General features: G+C 34.4%; 1 protein-coding gene and 3 pseudogenes across 1 annotated transcript; 3 read left to right on the forward strand and 1 right to left on the reverse strand.

Annotated features, from left to right (window-relative positions):
• The first annotated feature begins 1,807 nt into the window (after positions 1–1,807).
• Positions 1,808–2,630, forward strand: LOC125595119 (ER membrane protein complex subunit 8/9 homolog). Its single transcript, XM_048771049.1, has 2 exons — positions 1,808–2,144; positions 2,429–2,630. The coding sequence occupies exons 1-2, from the start codon at positions 2,142–2,144 to the stop codon at positions 2,600–2,602; spliced, it is 177 nt and encodes a 58-aa protein (XP_048627006.1). The 5' UTR covers positions 1,808–2,141; the 3' UTR covers positions 2,603–2,630.
• A 1,744-nt stretch (positions 2,631–4,374) lies between these two features.
• On the forward strand, positions 4,375–7,958 carry LOC125595118 (annotated as a pseudogene).
• Positions 7,959–12,340: 4,382 nt separating this feature from the next.
• LOC125595117 lies at positions 12,341–14,817 on the forward strand (annotated as a pseudogene).
• A 197-nt stretch (positions 14,818–15,014) lies between these two features.
• LOC125595116 lies at positions 15,015–18,692 on the reverse strand (annotated as a pseudogene).
• Between the last annotated feature and the right edge of the window lie 78 nt (positions 18,693–18,770).

Consider the following 18,770-nt stretch of genomic DNA (forward strand, 5'->3'; position numbering starts at 1 on the left):
GTACGATGACATCTTTAGCAAGCTTGTTTCCGTGCTTTTTTTGAGCTATTGATTGTTCTCCAAAACATTCACAATTTGAGCAAGCTCTCTGAATATGCCACACACAAGTGTGACTTTGAGTAGTACTGATGACAAATAACCCAGGGTCAAGAAGACGAGATGCGTCTTGCATTCTTTTTTTTTTCAAATAATAAAAAATACATTATTACGATATATTAAGAAGATATGGGAAAGATATTGTGTAGTATATTAAACAAAATATTCTCTAACGATCTTTTTAAATTATTATTTTTAAATGGTTTAATAGGAATTGAGAAATATTAAGACTGAGCAATTTGGTAAATTTATATATAAATAAGTGTATTTTTCAAAAAGCTTAAACAAGGATGTATTTTTCAAATTATATTCATACTGAAGTGCATTTATCCAATTTTCCCTAAATAATAAGTAAATTTGCAATATAAGGAAAAATATATAATAAGAAAATAAACAATATAATAAATAGAAACATTGCTTTAAACAATAATAAGTAAATACAATATAATATAATCCTTACTAATAAAAGGGACCTTTTGAGGCTCCATAGAGCGTCCACATACGCGAAAAAAGAATTTCCCGAAAGATGACAGGTGGATTATTATTTCAAAAATAGAAAATAAATAATAACTAAATTTGCAATATAAGGAAAATAAATAATAAGTAAATAAACAATATAAGAAATAGAAATATTGCATTAAACAATAATAAGTAAATATACAATATAAGGAAATAAATAATAAGTAAATATATAATTAAGAAATAAAAAAACTAAATTGAACATATATCTGAAAAATGTATAGTATAATAAATAATAACTAAATACAGAATATAAGAAATAGAAATATTAAATTAAATATTTATCGTAATATTAAAATATAAATATAAATAAAATAAAAAATAATAAGCAAATATAGTATATAAGAAATAAAAATATTACATTAGATATATATCGTAAGGCTCCATAGAGCATCCACATCAGCGAAAAAAAATTCTCCCGAAAAATGACACGTGGCATTATTATTTCAAAAATAGAAATAAATAATAACTAAATTTGCAATATAAGGAAAAATAAATAATAAGTAAATAAACAATATAAGAAATAAAAACATTGCATTAAACAATAATAAGTAAATATACAATATAAGAAAAATAAATAATAAGTAAATATATAATTAAGAAATAAAAAAACTAAATTGAACATATATCTGAAAAATATATAGTATAATAAAATAACTAAATACACAATATAAGAAATAGAAATATTAAATTAAATATTTATTGTAATATTAGAATAAATCCTTACTATAAAAAGAGACCTTTCTTACTAATAAAATGGACTTTTTGAGGCTCCATAGAGCGTCCACATCAGCGAAAAAAATTTCTCCCGAAAGATGACACGTGGCATTATTATTTCAAAAATAGAAAATAAATAATTACTAATTTGCAATATAAGGAAAAATAAATAATAAGTAAATAAACATATAAGAAATAGAAACATTGCATTAAAAATAATAATAAATATACAATATAAGAAAAATAAATAATAAGTAAATATATAATTAAGAAATAAAAAAATAAATTGAACATATATCTGAAAAATGTATAGAATACAATGTAAAAAAAAAACTATATAGTTAACATTTGAAAATCAAAATACGCGCGGATTAACTCCTAGTCTTCTTATTAAAATAAACTTTCCGACATTTTCTATCATTTAAAAACTGAACGTACCTAATTGAAAATTCCGGTTCGAGGGGACCCAGACCCGGTTTTGTGCGGATGAAGTTGATCTCAGAACGTGGTCTCTCGATTGCTTGCGATTCATAATTTCTCTTCCTGTAATCTCAACCTTACGCCGCGAGTGAGACTGAGTCTCGGATCGAGTTAACTATGGGAAGTAACGGGAATTGAAGTATGAGATCTCACAGAACGCTTACATCAAACTCGTTCTCCACTCGCTGCGTCACAAGACGGCGGCGGTCAACGGAGTCCTCGTCGGTCGAATCAGCCCTAAGGACGAAGGCCTCGTGGAGATCTCCGATTCAGTGCCGCTCTTTCACTCTAACCTCGCTCTCCTTCCTCCTCTCGAGATCTCCCTCATCATGGTCACTCTCTCTTCTTCTTGTTCTGGTTTGAATCGGCTTTGCAATTGAACTTTTGAAAAAAAATTGAGTTTAGATATTTATTACTAAATGAAAACGGTAGCTGCATTTGTTATTATTAGTTCACTCTTGCTGTTATGTCTGTTACCTGATTGTCAGTCTTGTTTCTATTTTAACATAGAAAGTTTTAGATCTTGATTGTTTGGGTTTAACGAGAAGCACAACACTGTTTCTGTAGCTGTGTTTAAAAGATGTGTATATGTTTGCTGTTTGGGATGTGTTTTTAGATAGAGGAGCATTACGTGGCTCAAGGTTTGAGTATTGTTGGCTACTTTCACGCCAACGAGAGGTTCGATGACGTGGAGCTCTGTGGTGTGGCTAAGAACATTGGTGATCACATCTCTCGCTATTTCCCTCCTGCACCTATTCTCTTGGTGAATTTCTTGTCCTTTACATTCTAAGTGCAGCAATTGATTGAATCACTAACTAAAGTAACCATTTTATTATGCTGTTTGGTAGTTGAACAAACAAAGCTTGAAGCCTTATCAAGGGTAAAGATCGAAGCCCTGTGATGCAGGTTGGTCTTTCTAATCAGGACAATGTTTTCGACAGCTTAGTATTATAGCTTGGATATGAGATTTAGAAGTTTGTCAATTAAGTAAGGAATATATATATCAAGGCCACGCTACACTAGTATATCTTCTTGGCATTTGAAAGTATATTGTTATTGCTATGTAAAAAATACACTGTTATGAAAAAACGATAAGACTTACCATTAGCTTAAGAGAGAAATAGAATATTGAAAAACTGAGAAGGTCGATTTTTAAGTATTTGCTAACAACTTATTGGTAGTCCGGCTCTCATCTCATCCTTGCATTGATTTTTAGTTTGACTGCATCCTAAACATATACTGTCAACGTTAAGATATAAAAAATGACGATACTAGCTGACTAACATATCCAGACTATCTACTTGAATTGAGCTAGCAACCTTCTTGACATCAAACTCGTGTTGTCCCTTTTCTTTCGCTACTTTCTGCTTGATGGAATTTACTTTTGCTGCAGTTAATAGGTCACTTTTTCAATTTGTAGTAATACTTTTGTCTATATATTACATGCTAGCTTTGTGTGAAAGATGGATCCAAGAACTGGAGAGTGGTTGGAACAGATGGAGGAAGCAAGCTACTCTTGAAAGAGCCTTCGGCCAATGTAGTTTTGTCAGATTACATTTCATCTGAGAAATGGAAGGACGTCACAGATGTTGATGATCATCTTGATGATATCACCAAGTAAGTTCAATACACACAAACTTAGAAACGAAAAAGCTACAACCTTTCATGTAGATGATGGTAATATCTCACATATATATATTTCACTTTAATGGCAGGGACTGGTTAAACCCTGGACTTTTCAACTGAAGACACGGGTATGCGATGTTAGCTAATTAGAGTTTTGCTTCCATCTTCAGTTGAGAAACAAAACAAAAAAGTTCTCAAGAGACCATTGAAATTTTAAATCTTAAACACGAGTTTATCAGTTGAATGATGTCTTTTGGGGCTTCTTCTTGTGATCCAGTTTTTTTCTATTTGGTTCCACTTTTTGTTATATAATTGGAAACTTGGAATGAAAGCCTCTGCTTTGTTAGCTGTTGTACTTTTTTTTGGGGGTCAAATTTAGCTGTTATACTTAGTTAATTGTAAAAGAACATGAAATCAAATCTAGTGCTTTACATTGTCTGAATCGCTTAGCGATATCAACATAGACCATTTCGGCCATGCTTCATCTGCATCAACAGCCTTTAACGACAACACTTTTAGCCGTGGGGCAATGCGCTAGAGTACAATGGTCTGAATTCTCAAGCCCCACCACACCAATCAGGTAAGCTTATATCACTGTTCTGAAACGCAAAGAAAATCAACACTCCCATAATCGCTGTACATGCATTAAGTGCTGTTGATGGGATGTAGTTGAAAACTCCTGAAGATGTAGTAGTTGAACTTGAACACAACCCCAACGATGGGCCATGACCAGTAGTAATGCACAGACTTGGCAACTCCAAACCCCAACCTCCGAGCAAACATTATTACAATTGGGCCTACTATTATCTGGATCAAGCCCATTAATATGTTCCTTTAAACGCAAAACAATATATGGGGTGCTAGTTGCTGCAACTCCAAAACTCATCACCTTTCTCTACCTGGTGTGTGTTTAAACCCTCGCCGCGAGGAAAACCCTAACCCTAATTTTTTTGCGATGGTTCTCACTCGTAGCAAGAAGAGGGTGGCGAAATCTCAAACCCCTCCGTTGAAGAGGAAGGCGGAGAAGCCCCAAGCTCTGGCGTTTGAAGAAGGGAGGAGCCAAGTCCCAGAAGACACCTCCGTTGAAGAAGCAGAAGAAGGAAGTCGTGGGAGAAATCCTAGCGAAAAGACGATGCAGAAGTTTCCGATGATGCCGCCTCTACCGATGTAGAATCAGAAGAGTCTGATGATGGAGAGGAAGAAGGGTTAGGCTCTTCCGGGTTTTTCTCGGATGATGATGGAGAAGAGAACGACGACGACGGTGAGGAGCTCTTGGGTGATGACTTTCTGGAAGGTAGCGGCGATGAAGAGGAGCATTCGGATTCGGGTTCGGGTTCGGATTCTGACTCCGACGAAGGCGATATTGAGAAGGAGTCTAAACTTATTGATGAGGAAGAAGCAAAGGAGGAGGAAGACGCTAAGGCTGAGCTGCTTGATTTCAACAAGGAAGCTGGAGACGATTCGTTTCGGTTACCAACTGAAGAGGTATAATGCTCTGTGTTTGATTACAACACTAGTTGTGGGAATGAGACAATATCTAACAGCAGCTGTCTTTCATTGTCTAGGAACTTGAAGAAAGCTCGTGGGCCACCAGATCTACCTCTACTTCAAAGTAGAATCAAAGAGAGTGAGTAACTTTCCAAAGTTTATTTCTTTATTGCTGTTGAATGGTGTTGCAAAGTTTTGAATTCTTCTGGTCATTTTATGTTTTTCAGTTGTTAGAGCTCTGTCAAATTTAGCGTCTTGAGGCCAAATGGAGCCAGCAGGAAAGATTGTGTTGAACAGCTCAAATCTGATATTGCTTCTTATTATGGCTACAACAGTTTTCTTATTGGAGCTTTGTTTGAGGTTACTCTCTTTCTAGTCTCTCTCATCTCTTTCATTTGATCTTTGTTGCCTAGTACTCTTCACTTATGGGTTGTTATTGGGATATCTCTTGCTTGCAGCTGTTTCCTCCTGTTGAACTTATGGAATTAATTGAAGCCTTTGAAAAGCAAGGCCTACATCTATCCGGACTAACACACTCAAGGTGAACTTGGTTTTGTGTTGCTTGGTTATATCTTATGACTTTTGAGCTCTGCTGTTTAATTGAAATGATTGTTTTTGTTTTAGACTCGAAGAAGGGATCTTGCTGATGTGCTTCTGAACAGAGGAGTCAATCTTGACCCACTAAGCAAGTGGTCAAAAGTAATTCGATCTGGACCCATCCATAACCCTGTTTTAGTAATGTTCCATCGTTAATATGTGATAATAATTGCAGGTCGGACTTGTTGTTTATGATTCACAAGTGCCAATCGGTGCAACCCCTGAGTATTTGGCTGGATTCTACATGGTTAGTGATCTTCTGTTCTCTTCTGTTCACCATCAATGGTTAATGTAAATTGTTTGCGTCAGTCTGTACTTGGTGAAATTGTAGCTTCAAGGTGCTAGTTCGTTTTTGCCAGTGATGGCCCTTGCCCCTCAAGAGAATGAGCGTATTGTGGATGTAGCGTAAGTTACTGTCACCTATTAGATTGTGGACGAATCTGAGTTTTGTTCTCGCGCTATTGTGTGAATGCTTCATTTTTTTTTATGTTGCAGTGCTGCTCCTGGTGGTAAAACTACGTACGTTGCTGCTCTAATGAAAAATACTGGTAAATCATTGATTTCTTGTGCTTCTTACCCCCCATTCCCCAGATTCAGGCTGATTAAACACTGTTTATAATGATTAATTTTGGTTTTAAGTAAAGCTATAATAATGCTGTACCAGGCTTGATATTTGCGAACGAGATGAAAGTACCTAGGCTCAAGTCGTTGACTGCCAATCTGCACCGCATGGGCGTCACAAATACCATAGTCTGTACTATGATGGAAGAGAGGTTAGCTTCTTGAGCATTCATTATTTCAATAACTTCATAGAAAGTCGAGATCGTTGAATTTGTGATACTTCTTCATAACATCTACATACTGGCATGACTAGAATTATTACACTTGTTGCTTTCAGCTACCCAAGGTGTTAGGTGAGAAATCGGTTGATAGAGTATTGTTGGATGCACCTTGCAGTGGAACTGGGGTAAGAAACTTCGAGCTTAGTCTCTGTTAAGCTCTAGATCTTTATAACTAAATGTTCTCTTCTCTGCTACGCATACAGGTCATTTCGAAAGATGAATCAGTTAAAGTTTCCAAATCTCTGGAGGAAATTAAGAAATTTGCTCACTTGCAAAAGGTATGACAGTATCTTCTCTTAGCAAACGTCAAATATATCTGAACAAACAAATTTTACATTCTCAAAGAAAAGCTAATATAACCTCTCTTTTTTTACCGGCAGCAACTTTTACTTGCTGCCATTGATATGGGTGGATGCCACTTCCAAAACCGGTGGATATATTGTGTACTCAACATGTTCACTTATGGTTGCTGAGGTTAGTGTCCTGATATGTTCCCGCCCATGTTTGTCTCCCCTATGTCTTTTATGCATCCTCTTATTTTTATGTTGCATGAAAACAAAATTGCACAGAACGAAGCTGTCATCGATTATGCTCTCAAAAAGAGGAGTGTTCAACTCGTTAAAACTGGACTCGACTTCGGCCAAGACGGGTAATGTACAAAGTTCCATCTATTGAGATATGTAAAGGAACATTACAATGATACCGTCTCAACGTTTCGAAATCTTTGTCCATGTCTTCATCAGATTTGTAAGATTTAGAGAACATCGATTTCATCCATCTTTAAACAAGACCAAACGTTTTTATCCTCATGTACACAACATGGATGGATTCTTTGTTGCAAAGGTACTCACTTTTAACCCTGTAAATGATATCAACCATGTCTTTTCATTACTCTCAAGTTTAATAGTTAATAAACCGAGATCGATAATCTACATGTTTTTCATGTTTTGCGCTTGTGTTTCTTTATACAGCTAAAGAAAATGAGTAACATGAAACAAGCTTCAGAAGATGATGACGAGGCGTTAGGAACTGTAGATGAAGCTGATGTGCCCAGTGATGATGATGAAGCTGAGGCCATGGAAGGGATGGAGAAAACACCTTCTGTTCCCAAGAAGCAGCAACCCAAGAAACTAAAGAAGCAAGGAGGGACTTGCAAAATCAAAGGAGAGCAAAAAAGGCAAGAAATCAAAATCTAAAAAAGGTGAGGATCCACCTAAAATAAAGAAGCAAAGGAAGAACAGAACTGAAATGAGGATGGAGATTTCTTCAAGCTAGGTAAGAAAGTTTTTCTCACCTCTTGTCAAAAACCATTAACTGAAAGAAGAAATCGGTTTGGGCTGTCTTAGATTTCTTGCTTTACAATGTTTTTATTAAACACGTGTGCAGGGAAGAGAAAAGAAGAGCAATGAGAGAGAAGTCGAAGGAGAAGCAATAATTCATCTCGTATACACTCATGGTGAAGTTTAAGGTGCCATATATGGCTTGTTGTTTTCATTTATTATTTCACGAATTATTTTTCTAACGTTAAAAACTAGAAGCCAGAGAGAGCTACACTCTCTTAGACTCCAATGGAAAGATCTTTTATGTCCAAAAGTTTGTTTAGTGAAGTTGAGTTGGAGTCTTGAGCCAGTCACCAAGTTCCCATCTTTGTAACACGTAGTCGGCGTAACCGGAATACCGAACCAGTTATATTATATTATTAATATTTAAATGCCGCCCTAAGCTGAAATGAAAAATATCCGATAACTTATCCTGGCATTAATATAAATGAATTAGACTTCATGGCAAATGAAATTTATATTTTTAGTATCTAACGAACTTAAATTGCATCAAGCCGAACCAATTTCAAGTACAAATTGTGTTACTTGGTTTTAGTTTCTGTAAGAACAACTGAAATCAAATGTACAATCGTATACAACAATATATTGAAAGTTGAAAAAGGCTCTGATTTTTAGTTCATTATCGTTTCGCTTTTGGTTTTACACAGAAGATGATTAAAATTAGGGATTTATATAGTGAGCTGTTGATTGGTTGTAACTTGTAAGTAGTTAGAGACTTAAGAGAGATTCATCACATCTCTTTCCGAAGTGGGACTTGTGTTGGCGAACATGACAACCCATTCTCTCATCTATCTCTGTCAGATACTCAGATCTTGTTTTTGGGACCTCTCAGTATTAATATCCCCTTTATTAATCCTTAACTCTCTTTTGTGGTTTTAATAATAGAAAATTGCTTTACTCAGATTTATTTTCTTATACAAAAATACTTCAAATCATAAAAGATATCTAACCGGTGATTATATGAATCAATCAATCAAATTCTTTTTGTATTATAATGGCATGAATAATTCAATACAATTTGTTTACTTTCTTGGTGATTTAATTATATTCAAAAGAACATTTTTTGAACAGCATAAACAACATTTTTTGAAGCGAAAAAGATGGGTTATGTTTTTTTTTAAACATAAGATGGGTTATGTTTTAACAAAAGTGGATATCATTAAATCAGGTGGACAATTATTTTGTATTTTTATTTTCTTGACGCCAAACAAAATCATGTGGACTGTGTTCTGACATTTGGGTTGTACTAAAGTATAAAGCAGAGTGGATATAAACTATAATTAAACAGTGATTAACTCGATATAACTTTACAGTATCTTACCACATAAGTAAATTGGGAAAAAATATATACATGTACACGTTATAAAAGCACGCTCATCATAGGGAATTATTTTGGTTGACTTTAGTGAACACAAATTTTACTTGAATTAACAGAGTTAACAGCTTTAGGATAAACTAATTTACGCGAAGTTGTATTTTTTTATATATTGAGATAAAATATAAATTGGGATCGTTTATTAATTTATTTTATAATGATAGAAAACAACAGATACAAACATATTAGCACTTATGCACATAATTCCATGAGAAATTTGGATTAAAAAATATTTTGAACAAAATTAGTAATAAAATAGCTTGTACAATTCCTGTGATGCATCCTTTAGAAATTACTAAAAATGTTAAACCAAAACTCAACTCAAACAGTTGAATCAACTCTTTACGATCAATACTATTAAACATAAACAATCTTTATCTACTTATCAATAGTCTATTTTTTAAAGTTGAATAATTATGATATTACAAATTATGAAAAATATTACAGACTATTTTACGATCGACAATTCTACCTGTCTTATTTACGTTTGATTGCATCATCTGAGCTGTCCTATGAGATCCACGCTTGATGTTACTCCTTGTGTCATGCTACAGATCTCTTGTAAGTTTTTTCTACATTAGTTCGCATAATTCTACATTCTCTAGGGATCAAAACTCAAACCTCTTAATATAGAAACATTAATGAACTATTAGTCAAACCACTAGACCAAATATGCATCCATACTTACAAATAGTCTAGGTTGTACCATATTTTTTTGGATTCCTATTATTTCTATTTATACCTAATTTAATTAAGAAAATTGCCACAAATACCACATTCATAGTACTACTTTTCAAGTTTACACTAACTACTTTTTAGTTTACACTAACTACTTTTATCCTCATTTTTAATGAAGAATAAAAGACATTTATATCTCAAGGCTTAACTAATCTAGACTTGGAGTTTAGATTTGAGGGCTATGGTAAGGTTTTTGGAATGTGAAATTTAAGATTCTAATAAATATATAGTTAAAATATATAATTTTTTTTTGAAAAATAGTTTCAAACATAATTTTCGATTTTCAAAAAGAAATTTGAAAAAGAAAAAGAAAAATTTGAAACAAAATTCAAAAAAATAAATTTATAAAGAAGTTCGAATCTACAAAAGTATAATTCGAAAACATAAAAAAAAATTTATTTTCTTATTTAAATAATTATTTATTATATATAGAGAACAAGAGTATAAGTTTTTTGCCACTTAATAAAAATGTATTTTTGAAAATGTTCCTTTAGTGGTGATAAAAATGAACCATGAAATTGGTAAACATGAAATTCAACCTTATTATTAATTATATTCCCTATACTAAAATTAAAGAAATAAATAACTAATCTAATGTTTTTTTTTAAATAATGAATGCAATTTATAATAACACTTAAGGAACTTTATCGATTACATTATATTTATTAATACACAAACAATTAAATATGCCTACTATTTTACGTATATATACAATTGTATTTTAATCCAATGCAAGAAACAAATTCTTCAAAATTCTCACCCAAATAATAATAGCATAATTCTCATAGAGTATTAAAATTAGGTATATATATGTATATATATTTTGTCAAAATAATATTAATAGTTAGCTACTATTCATATTTAATGATATGATAGAACATGTCATTATTAATATTTTTATGAGTATAATTTTTACGGTTTATACTAATATATTATCAAATATAAAATTAATTGAACAACACATAAAACACACTTTAAATTAGACTTCGACATTCAAGTACCCGTTGGGATACGGGTTGGGTATTTTGAAAATTTAGTTTTAATTTATAATCAAGTCTCTCATTCTGGTAATTTTGTAAGTACGGATCGAGTTGGGATATAATACATCAATTTTTGTTCTAATTTGTATCACATCGTAAAACCCATAAAATAACAAGTTATTGTCCGAATTTGGGTAATATTGGTTTGGTTTGGATATATCTCAAGTTTAATCCAAACTTTAGAAACCAAGCATAAGAAATAATACTTATTTATATAAAATTAGATTTTTAAGTTACTCATTTAAAATTTAAATACTTGTTTTATATATCATTTCAAAATAAGCATAGAACTGAATATTTGAAGTACATATTTATGTTTCAATATTTATATTTGTGATGAATTTTGACATTCATATCAGTTTTTGGATATTTGTCGGGTTTTTCCGATTATCCATTTAGGTTTGGCTAATAACACTTTGGGTCGGGATATGTTTTGTACCACCGTGTAATATTTCTTACATTTCAGATCGGTATGGATTGGATTTATTTTTGTTTGGGTTAGGTTGGGACTTCGGGTTACAGATTTTATGTCCATGCCTACTTTAAATAAAGAGAAAGTACAATTATATAAAATTTTCACCAAAAATTTCAAAGCACAGATTAAAATCTAGTATAAATATTAAAATGAATTACTGAGATAACTAAATTGAACAAATTATACCTACTTGTGTTTCTTTATGCTGAGCAATCTTCTGTTTTGTCAACATCCTGTTGAACTATATCCACAAAAAACATTGTTTCTGCTCGATTCATTAGGAAAGTATTCAAGAAACCGTGGGGCATGCAATCTTAGATTAATATCGAAATAAATCAGAAATTGCTTCAACCCTTTTTGGGCATCGTTAGAAGTTAGAACTCCTAAGCTTTATAAAATCATGATGGTGAAATTTATAATTATATATTTGCTCTACACATTTTTTATACATAAAATCATTCTGGCATGTATATTATGAGATTTCACTAAGATTATATAGCCATTTTTTTTGGAGTGTATAACTATTTGTGGAAACTATAATAAATACAAATTCATAATATCTCTTTGTACATTAATTGGAAGGATATATGAAATGCTAAGTAAGGCAAATGTATCAAAAATTCAGATTATAAAATACAAATCTTAATTTAAATTGGCAAGCGATAGAGCTACTACACTTTCCAAACACATAAGCGATTTTTTCCTTCTGAATTCATTATCATCATACTTACAAAATAACATTCGAAAAATATCAAAATTTATATCACGTAACAAAAACTTTAATTACAAATTATCCATTTCTATGTTTCTTCTTGTAACAATTTGTAAAAAATAGATAATAATCTTATTTTTTTTATCAAAGAATAGATGATAATCTTTATGAAATTTAATTTTTGTCTAAAAAGGCTCAAACGAACTATTACAGCTCACGAGGGGATCATTGATGTAACATTTGTCTTCCATTTTGGAGAAAACCTTGAAATAATTGAATCCCTCAAAAAATATTAAAATAAAAAAGTATTCTAACTTTTTCTTTGACCAAACTCTCTCTCTCTCTCTCTTTCACAGAACTCTCTTCTATCTATCCCTATTTCCATGGAAGCAAGGAGATGCGTTCGTTTCTCTCTATCTTTACATCAACACTGACTGCTCTCCTGCTTACTCATTCGGGGAAAAAACGGCTTCTCTGTCGCTCAAAAATCCGAACTTTTCAGGTAACAATTAATGGCTTTTTCCTCTCTCTCTCTCTCTCTAAAGCTCTATTCTTTTTTTTCTGGTTAGATTATCTGATTCTTGGTAGATCAAAAGGTTTTTATTTGGCTGTTCTTATTACTTAACGAGATCTGTGTAACCAACCCTTGAGAGAGAAAGGAAAAGAAAGAAAAAAATCACCTTTTGCATTGAAAAAAGTCTCGATTTTTAATCTGATTTGGTTTAGTTAAAGTTAAACCTGAACCAAGAGAGGTTGAATTCAATTGACTCTCAATTTGGATATGCATTCAAGATCCATAACATCTCAAATTCCTTCTCTTTATAGATCTTACTTGTGCATATTTAGTAAGATCCATGATTACTAATCTCATGATTTTTGAGTAACAAGCTTGCTTTTTTTAACTGATGCTACAGGCTAGCTTTGATGGAAGTCTGTGGCAATATTGATTACTAGAGTCAACAAACGTTACTCAAATCAATAATTGGTTTCTAAAAATTCACAAATCAAGCTTTGGCTCTGTTTAGTTTTTCCTCCATGGCCTCCAAAACTCCAGAAGCATCACTTACCAGTTCCAGTCAAAGTATGTCAGTTAGTACTTTAGCAGATCAAGTCTCTTCCACCTTGTCTTTCGCCGATCCAAGCACTGACACCAAAACCGGCAACAACAACAAAACCAGCGAGCAGGGGGAGAGCGGGAAGAGCAGCACGTGTAGACCGAGCACAAGCAGTGACATAAGCGACGAGAGCACTTGTAGCAGCTTCAGCAGCAGCATCAACAAACCACACAAGGCCAACGATGTGAGATGGGAAGCCATTCAAGCTGTCAGAACCAAACACGGCGGTTTGGGATTGAAACCATTTTAGGCTCTTGAAGAGGTTAGGATGTGGTGATATCGGAACTGTCCATCTCGCTGAGTTGAACGGGACGAGGTTTTACTTTGCCATGAAGGTTATGGACAAAACAGCTTTGGCTAGCAGGAAAAAGCTTGTTAGGAGCTCAGACCGAGAGAGAGATACTGCAGTGTCTTGATCACCCGTTTCTTCCCACACTCTACAGTCATTTTGAAACTGAGAAGTTCTCTTGTTTGGTTATGGAGTTTTGCCCTGGAGGTGACTTGCATACGCTGAGACAGAGACAGCCTGGGAAACGCTTCACCGAGCAAGCTGCAAAGTAAGAATCAAACTTCTTTACGTCTAAGAAACCGCTCTTGTGTGGTGTGACTTGTGTTTCAATGATGTCAGGTTCTATGTAGCGGGGTGTGCTTCTTGCAATGGAGTATCTACACATGCTGGGAATCATTTACCGTGATCTAAAGCCTGAGAATGTTCTTGTGAGAGATGATGACACGTGATGCTTTCGGATTTTGATCTCTCCCTGAGATGTACCGTGAGCCTCTCGATAGTCAGATCAACCAATCTTGGATCCGAAGGCTTGTCAAAGAACTCAGTTTCTTGCTCGCAGCACCTGCTTGCATCCAGCAGCCATCTTGCATATCAATGGCTCCTACATCTTGCTTTGGTCCTCGGTTCTTCTCATCCAAGTCCAAGAAAGACAAGAAAGCGAAAATAGATAACGGAAACCACCAAGTTACTCCCTTACCAGAGCTCGTTGCAGAGCCAACAAGCGCTCGTTCGATGTCGTTTGTGGGGACACACGAGTACTTAGCTCCAGAGATCATCAAAGGTGAAGGACATGGAAGCGCGGTTGATTGGTGGACTTTTGGGATCTTTCTTTATGAGTTGTTGTTGTTTGGTAAAACACCGTTTAAAGGCTCAGGGAATAGAGCGACGCTCTTCAATGTGGTTGGTCAGCCTTTGAGGTTCCCTGAGTCTCCGGTTGTTAGCTTTGCAGCTAGAGATTTGATAAGGAGTTTGCTTGTGAAGGAGCCACAGCATAGGTTAGCTTACAAGCGTGGAGCGACGGAGATGAAGCAACATCCTTTCTTTGAAGGAGTGAATTGGGCTCTGGTTCGGTGTGCCACTCCACCTGAGGTTCCCAAACCGGTTGATCTTGAACCGGTGAAACAACATACTCCTGCTACACCGGCTTCTGCTGCATCTACAAGCGTGAGATCTGACCAGAGCAATTATCTTGAGTTTGATTTCTTCTGATCCGTGTCCCCATTTGATGATTCTCCTATTGTTTCTTGTTTAGTTTATTTGAAACATGTGTTCTTTCTCTTGTTTTTTTTCTTTTCTGAACAAGCTTCTGAGATTTGTATCATTCTTCAAACATCTTAGACAGTATCTGTACCATCTTCGTAAACTAAATGTTAAAGACCCAAACCATTAAGAATCCAAACCAGAGATGTCTAATATATTATCAACAGACAGTTGTTACATAAAACCAGAGACCATCCTCTATACAGACGAAGAGGATCATTCTAATGGGCTGAGATAATAATAAATTAATAATAATAATAATAATATATAATACCGTTCCAGAGATATATAACAACGGTTTCATTTCAATTGCTGTAGCAGTTATAGGCGATAGCCACAGATGCAGCAGCACAAACAACAGATAAAGCGGCATACGTATCTTCTTTCTCCCAATTCTCCAACCACATTGACATCGCAGCACAAACCTTGAATCCACAGGAAGATCCCTTCTTGCTGCTACTTACCCGAGAAGATGCACTTTTAACAGAGATTTCTTTTTCCGAGGTAATATTCTCATTGATTCTCCTCCTCTAAACACCAAGATGAATTCCCATTCTGTTGGACAACGAGGGACACCTCCCCGTTGTTGATCTTTTCAGCATTTCGTTCTTGGAACCTCTGTTCTTGAGTTTTCTTCTGATCTTCTTCTAACAGACCCATTTCACCCCTATAAAACAATAAGTTAAAGTGTTCAACACCAAAAAAATGTACAGAGACTAAGTCAATAAAGAGAGCCTTTGATCGTATGTTACCTCCAAAGGCGGTCTAGGATTTGGCCTCTGTAAATATGTTGCTCCAGCAGTTGAGGTACATCTTCTAGAGTCACTAACCCATACCTAACAGAACAAGAATCACTTAAACTCATAGAAACAGTAACACAACTCAATCTTTTTTTTTTTTTTTACAAATATGGTATTCTTTACTTACCAGTTTCCTGTGACTCTCTGGTTAATGTTTGATCCATAGATGATGACATCTCCAGTGTATTTGTGACCACCAATGTGGGAACAAGGGCTGACAGAACTTGACCTTCAAGACCACACATTTCAATATCTTCTCTGAATCTAACTAACCAGAGAGGGTCCACAAACCCGCAACGCCGGTCTCTGGATCCATGACAACATACAAAGACATATGAACCACTTAGAGGTTCAGGATTTCCAGGCACCACACAACATCCTTCACAAGCACCTCTTCCACAAATGTGTCCACATCAAAATGAGTCAACCTTCTGCAACATTCAACATTGAAAATATCAAAATGAGTTTGCCTTTTATTTAATCAAGAACCATTGCACATAAAAAATCATACAAGTTACCTGTATCTGATCATATCCGGAAAGATCAACACATCTCCATTAGATGTCTCAGTCCATCATGGCCCTCACATATTGTGAGTAGAGTCTGCAATTTAACGGAAGAAGAAACAACAAAAGATACTCATAACTGATGCAAGATCATAAGAAAGTCACGTTGTAAACTTAGCAACAAATAAACGGAGAATCCCAAATGGACTTGGGAGCAACAACTTCACAACTCACTGAACTCATGACTAGAATCACAAACCAAAGTAGTTATGGGATTAACATTCAAAAGGAGCCCTAAATCCACATTAACGTTCAAAGGGGCTAAGAAAGTTCACCTCTTTCTTCATATCACTCTTCCTCGCAGACACGACGGAAGAGAGAAGCCTCGGCAACCGATCGAACTCGGAGGCCTCGATCCTGGCCGGCCAAAAGGAGGGCTTTTTGTAGCACAAGAAGACATGTCTCTCGTAGAACTCTACGGTCCCGGCGAGTTTCTCAGCTCCGAAATCGCCTTCTTCGCTGATGCTCTCACTTTCGAAGCTTCCAGAGCGAGAGGTCGATTCGCCGAGAAAGCCGTCGAGAGGGTTGGATACGCTGATGGAGAGGAGGAGGAGGGTGGTGGGTTTCTGTTGAACGCTAAAGGGTCGTCCATGTATCTTCTTCCGCTTCCATTTGAAATTAAAGTTCGTTTTTTTTTTTTTTTTTTGGAGAGATCGGAACGGAAAGTTTGGAGAAGAAAGTTATTATTAGATAAATAAAAAATTAGTTTGATTTAAATAAGTGTATTAACTATCGCTGACACCATGTTTCTACACTTTCATTTGTTTTTCCATTGCAATTTAATTAGATAGACCAAATCTGATTTGAAAAAAAAAAATCTCAAACCTCCGCAGTTCGGATTTTTGGTCGGGTCGTGGTTTGTTCGGTGTGAGGTTTTGAACTTTTTATCGATGGTTTCTGATCTCGGGTGTTTTCAGAAAGTGTTAGAGCATGATTATTGATTATCGGGTGAAACCCGTTTTGGGTTTTAAATTTTTTTTTTTTTTTATCTGATTAAAAAAAAAAAATTAAAAATAAAACTAACCGCGGTCTGTCACGTGTCGTAGGACCCGCAAAATTAGTATAACAAATGACCGAAACCGTTCCTTATCTCGCGACCTATGAAACCCGTTTTTAACAAAATCGCGGGATTCACTCTCTTAAAAAATATATTTATGCTAATTTATTTAATTAGATATAAAATATTAGTTTTTTTTAATCTTTTTCGGTTTTCTTTAACTAAATATCAATTGTTGTTATGTGAACTTTTTTTCTTATGTTTAAACATGATTCTTCTTCTTTTTGGAAGTTGAATCCAACTTTAACATAGTTTCTTTTAATATAGAACATTGGTGATTTTGTCTTATTAAACATTTTGGTTCGAGTTTGTTTACTTGTTTTATAAATAACAGGTACATGCTAGATCTTTCAAAAAATTACAAAGTTTAATTTTGGTAGTTCAAATGCAAGCGCATATCTCATGTTGTAAAGAATACAAAAGAAAGAGTCTTTAAATTAGTGATATCACTGATATATATTCTCAGCAACATAGAAAAATGCAGATAATTAGGATTAATTTGATGATAAACATCACCGTTGATTTCCAAAACAGATCTACGACAGTGATGACATACAAAGTTACTCTTGCATCTCTAAAGCAGCCACATGGTGATTATCTAAAGTTGTTTAAACTTTGACATTTTAAATGATTAAATGCATTTAACTTCCTATAAGTTACACAATTTAACTAATAGTAGTATTTAAAATAAATAAAATTATTTTATAAAACAATGCAGTTTATAATTAATATTAAATTAAAAATAAATATAATTTAAATTAAAAATCCAAAATGATAAGAAAAAAATGTTAAAATGACAGTTTTTAAGAAACAGAGAAAATAATAAGTTTCAAATCAGTTTTAAACTTTTAAGAAAGTAATTGAAAAATTGTTAAAATGATATGTAAATATATTTGTTCAAAAAAGGATATGTAAATATGTTTAGAATGATTTGTTTGGGATAAAATTTGGGTTCCTCATCATCATCAGAACAGTAACTAAAAGACAGTCTTCACGCTCAAGAAAGCATCCGTCGCTTGGGACAGGACCGAATGCTGACCCATCTTGCTCGATAAAATTCTTGAGATCGACCAACCTCGTCAGTATTGTTAAATGTTTTTTCTTTCACCTTTATCTCAAAGTTGTAGAAGAAACTAAAAAAAAAAAACATTTACAAATCACAAAAAGAGAGAAAAAAAAAAACCTATATAGCTTTGATCCAAATTTACAGCAACACACAAGTTTCTCTCACATTACAGACCAAAAAGCTGCAACTGCCTCTCTGATCTCAAACACACAGCCTTTTAGCACAAATTTTCTCATTGCTCACAATAACAAAAGTTCTCAAATCGTAAAAAAAAGAAAGAGAAAAGAAGCAATACATCAAAGGGTTTCTCTCCAGGGAGGTAAGAAGGAGAACCCACTCCGCTTGATTCTTCTTTCTACTAAGATTCCACTTAGATTCGGCATCAACACTTTCTTTGACACCACACTAGTTCTCGTCTTCTCCAGCTTCTTGTAAACAGGTTTCTGTTTCGTGTCTTTGTAGTAGAGGTGCTGCGGTGATGATTCAACAGACATCCTGGCCTCAGCCTCCGCAAGAAAAATCCTCACCGCGCTTCCTCGCTGCCTTTCTCTGCTCTCTTCTCCTCTTCTTCA

Source organism: Brassica napus, assembly GCF_020379485.1.
Source record: "Brassica napus cultivar Da-Ae chromosome C9 unlocalized genomic scaffold, Da-Ae chrC09_Random_47, whole genome shotgun sequence".
Taxonomy (NCBI): Eukaryota; Viridiplantae; Streptophyta; class Magnoliopsida; order Brassicales; family Brassicaceae; genus Brassica; species Brassica napus.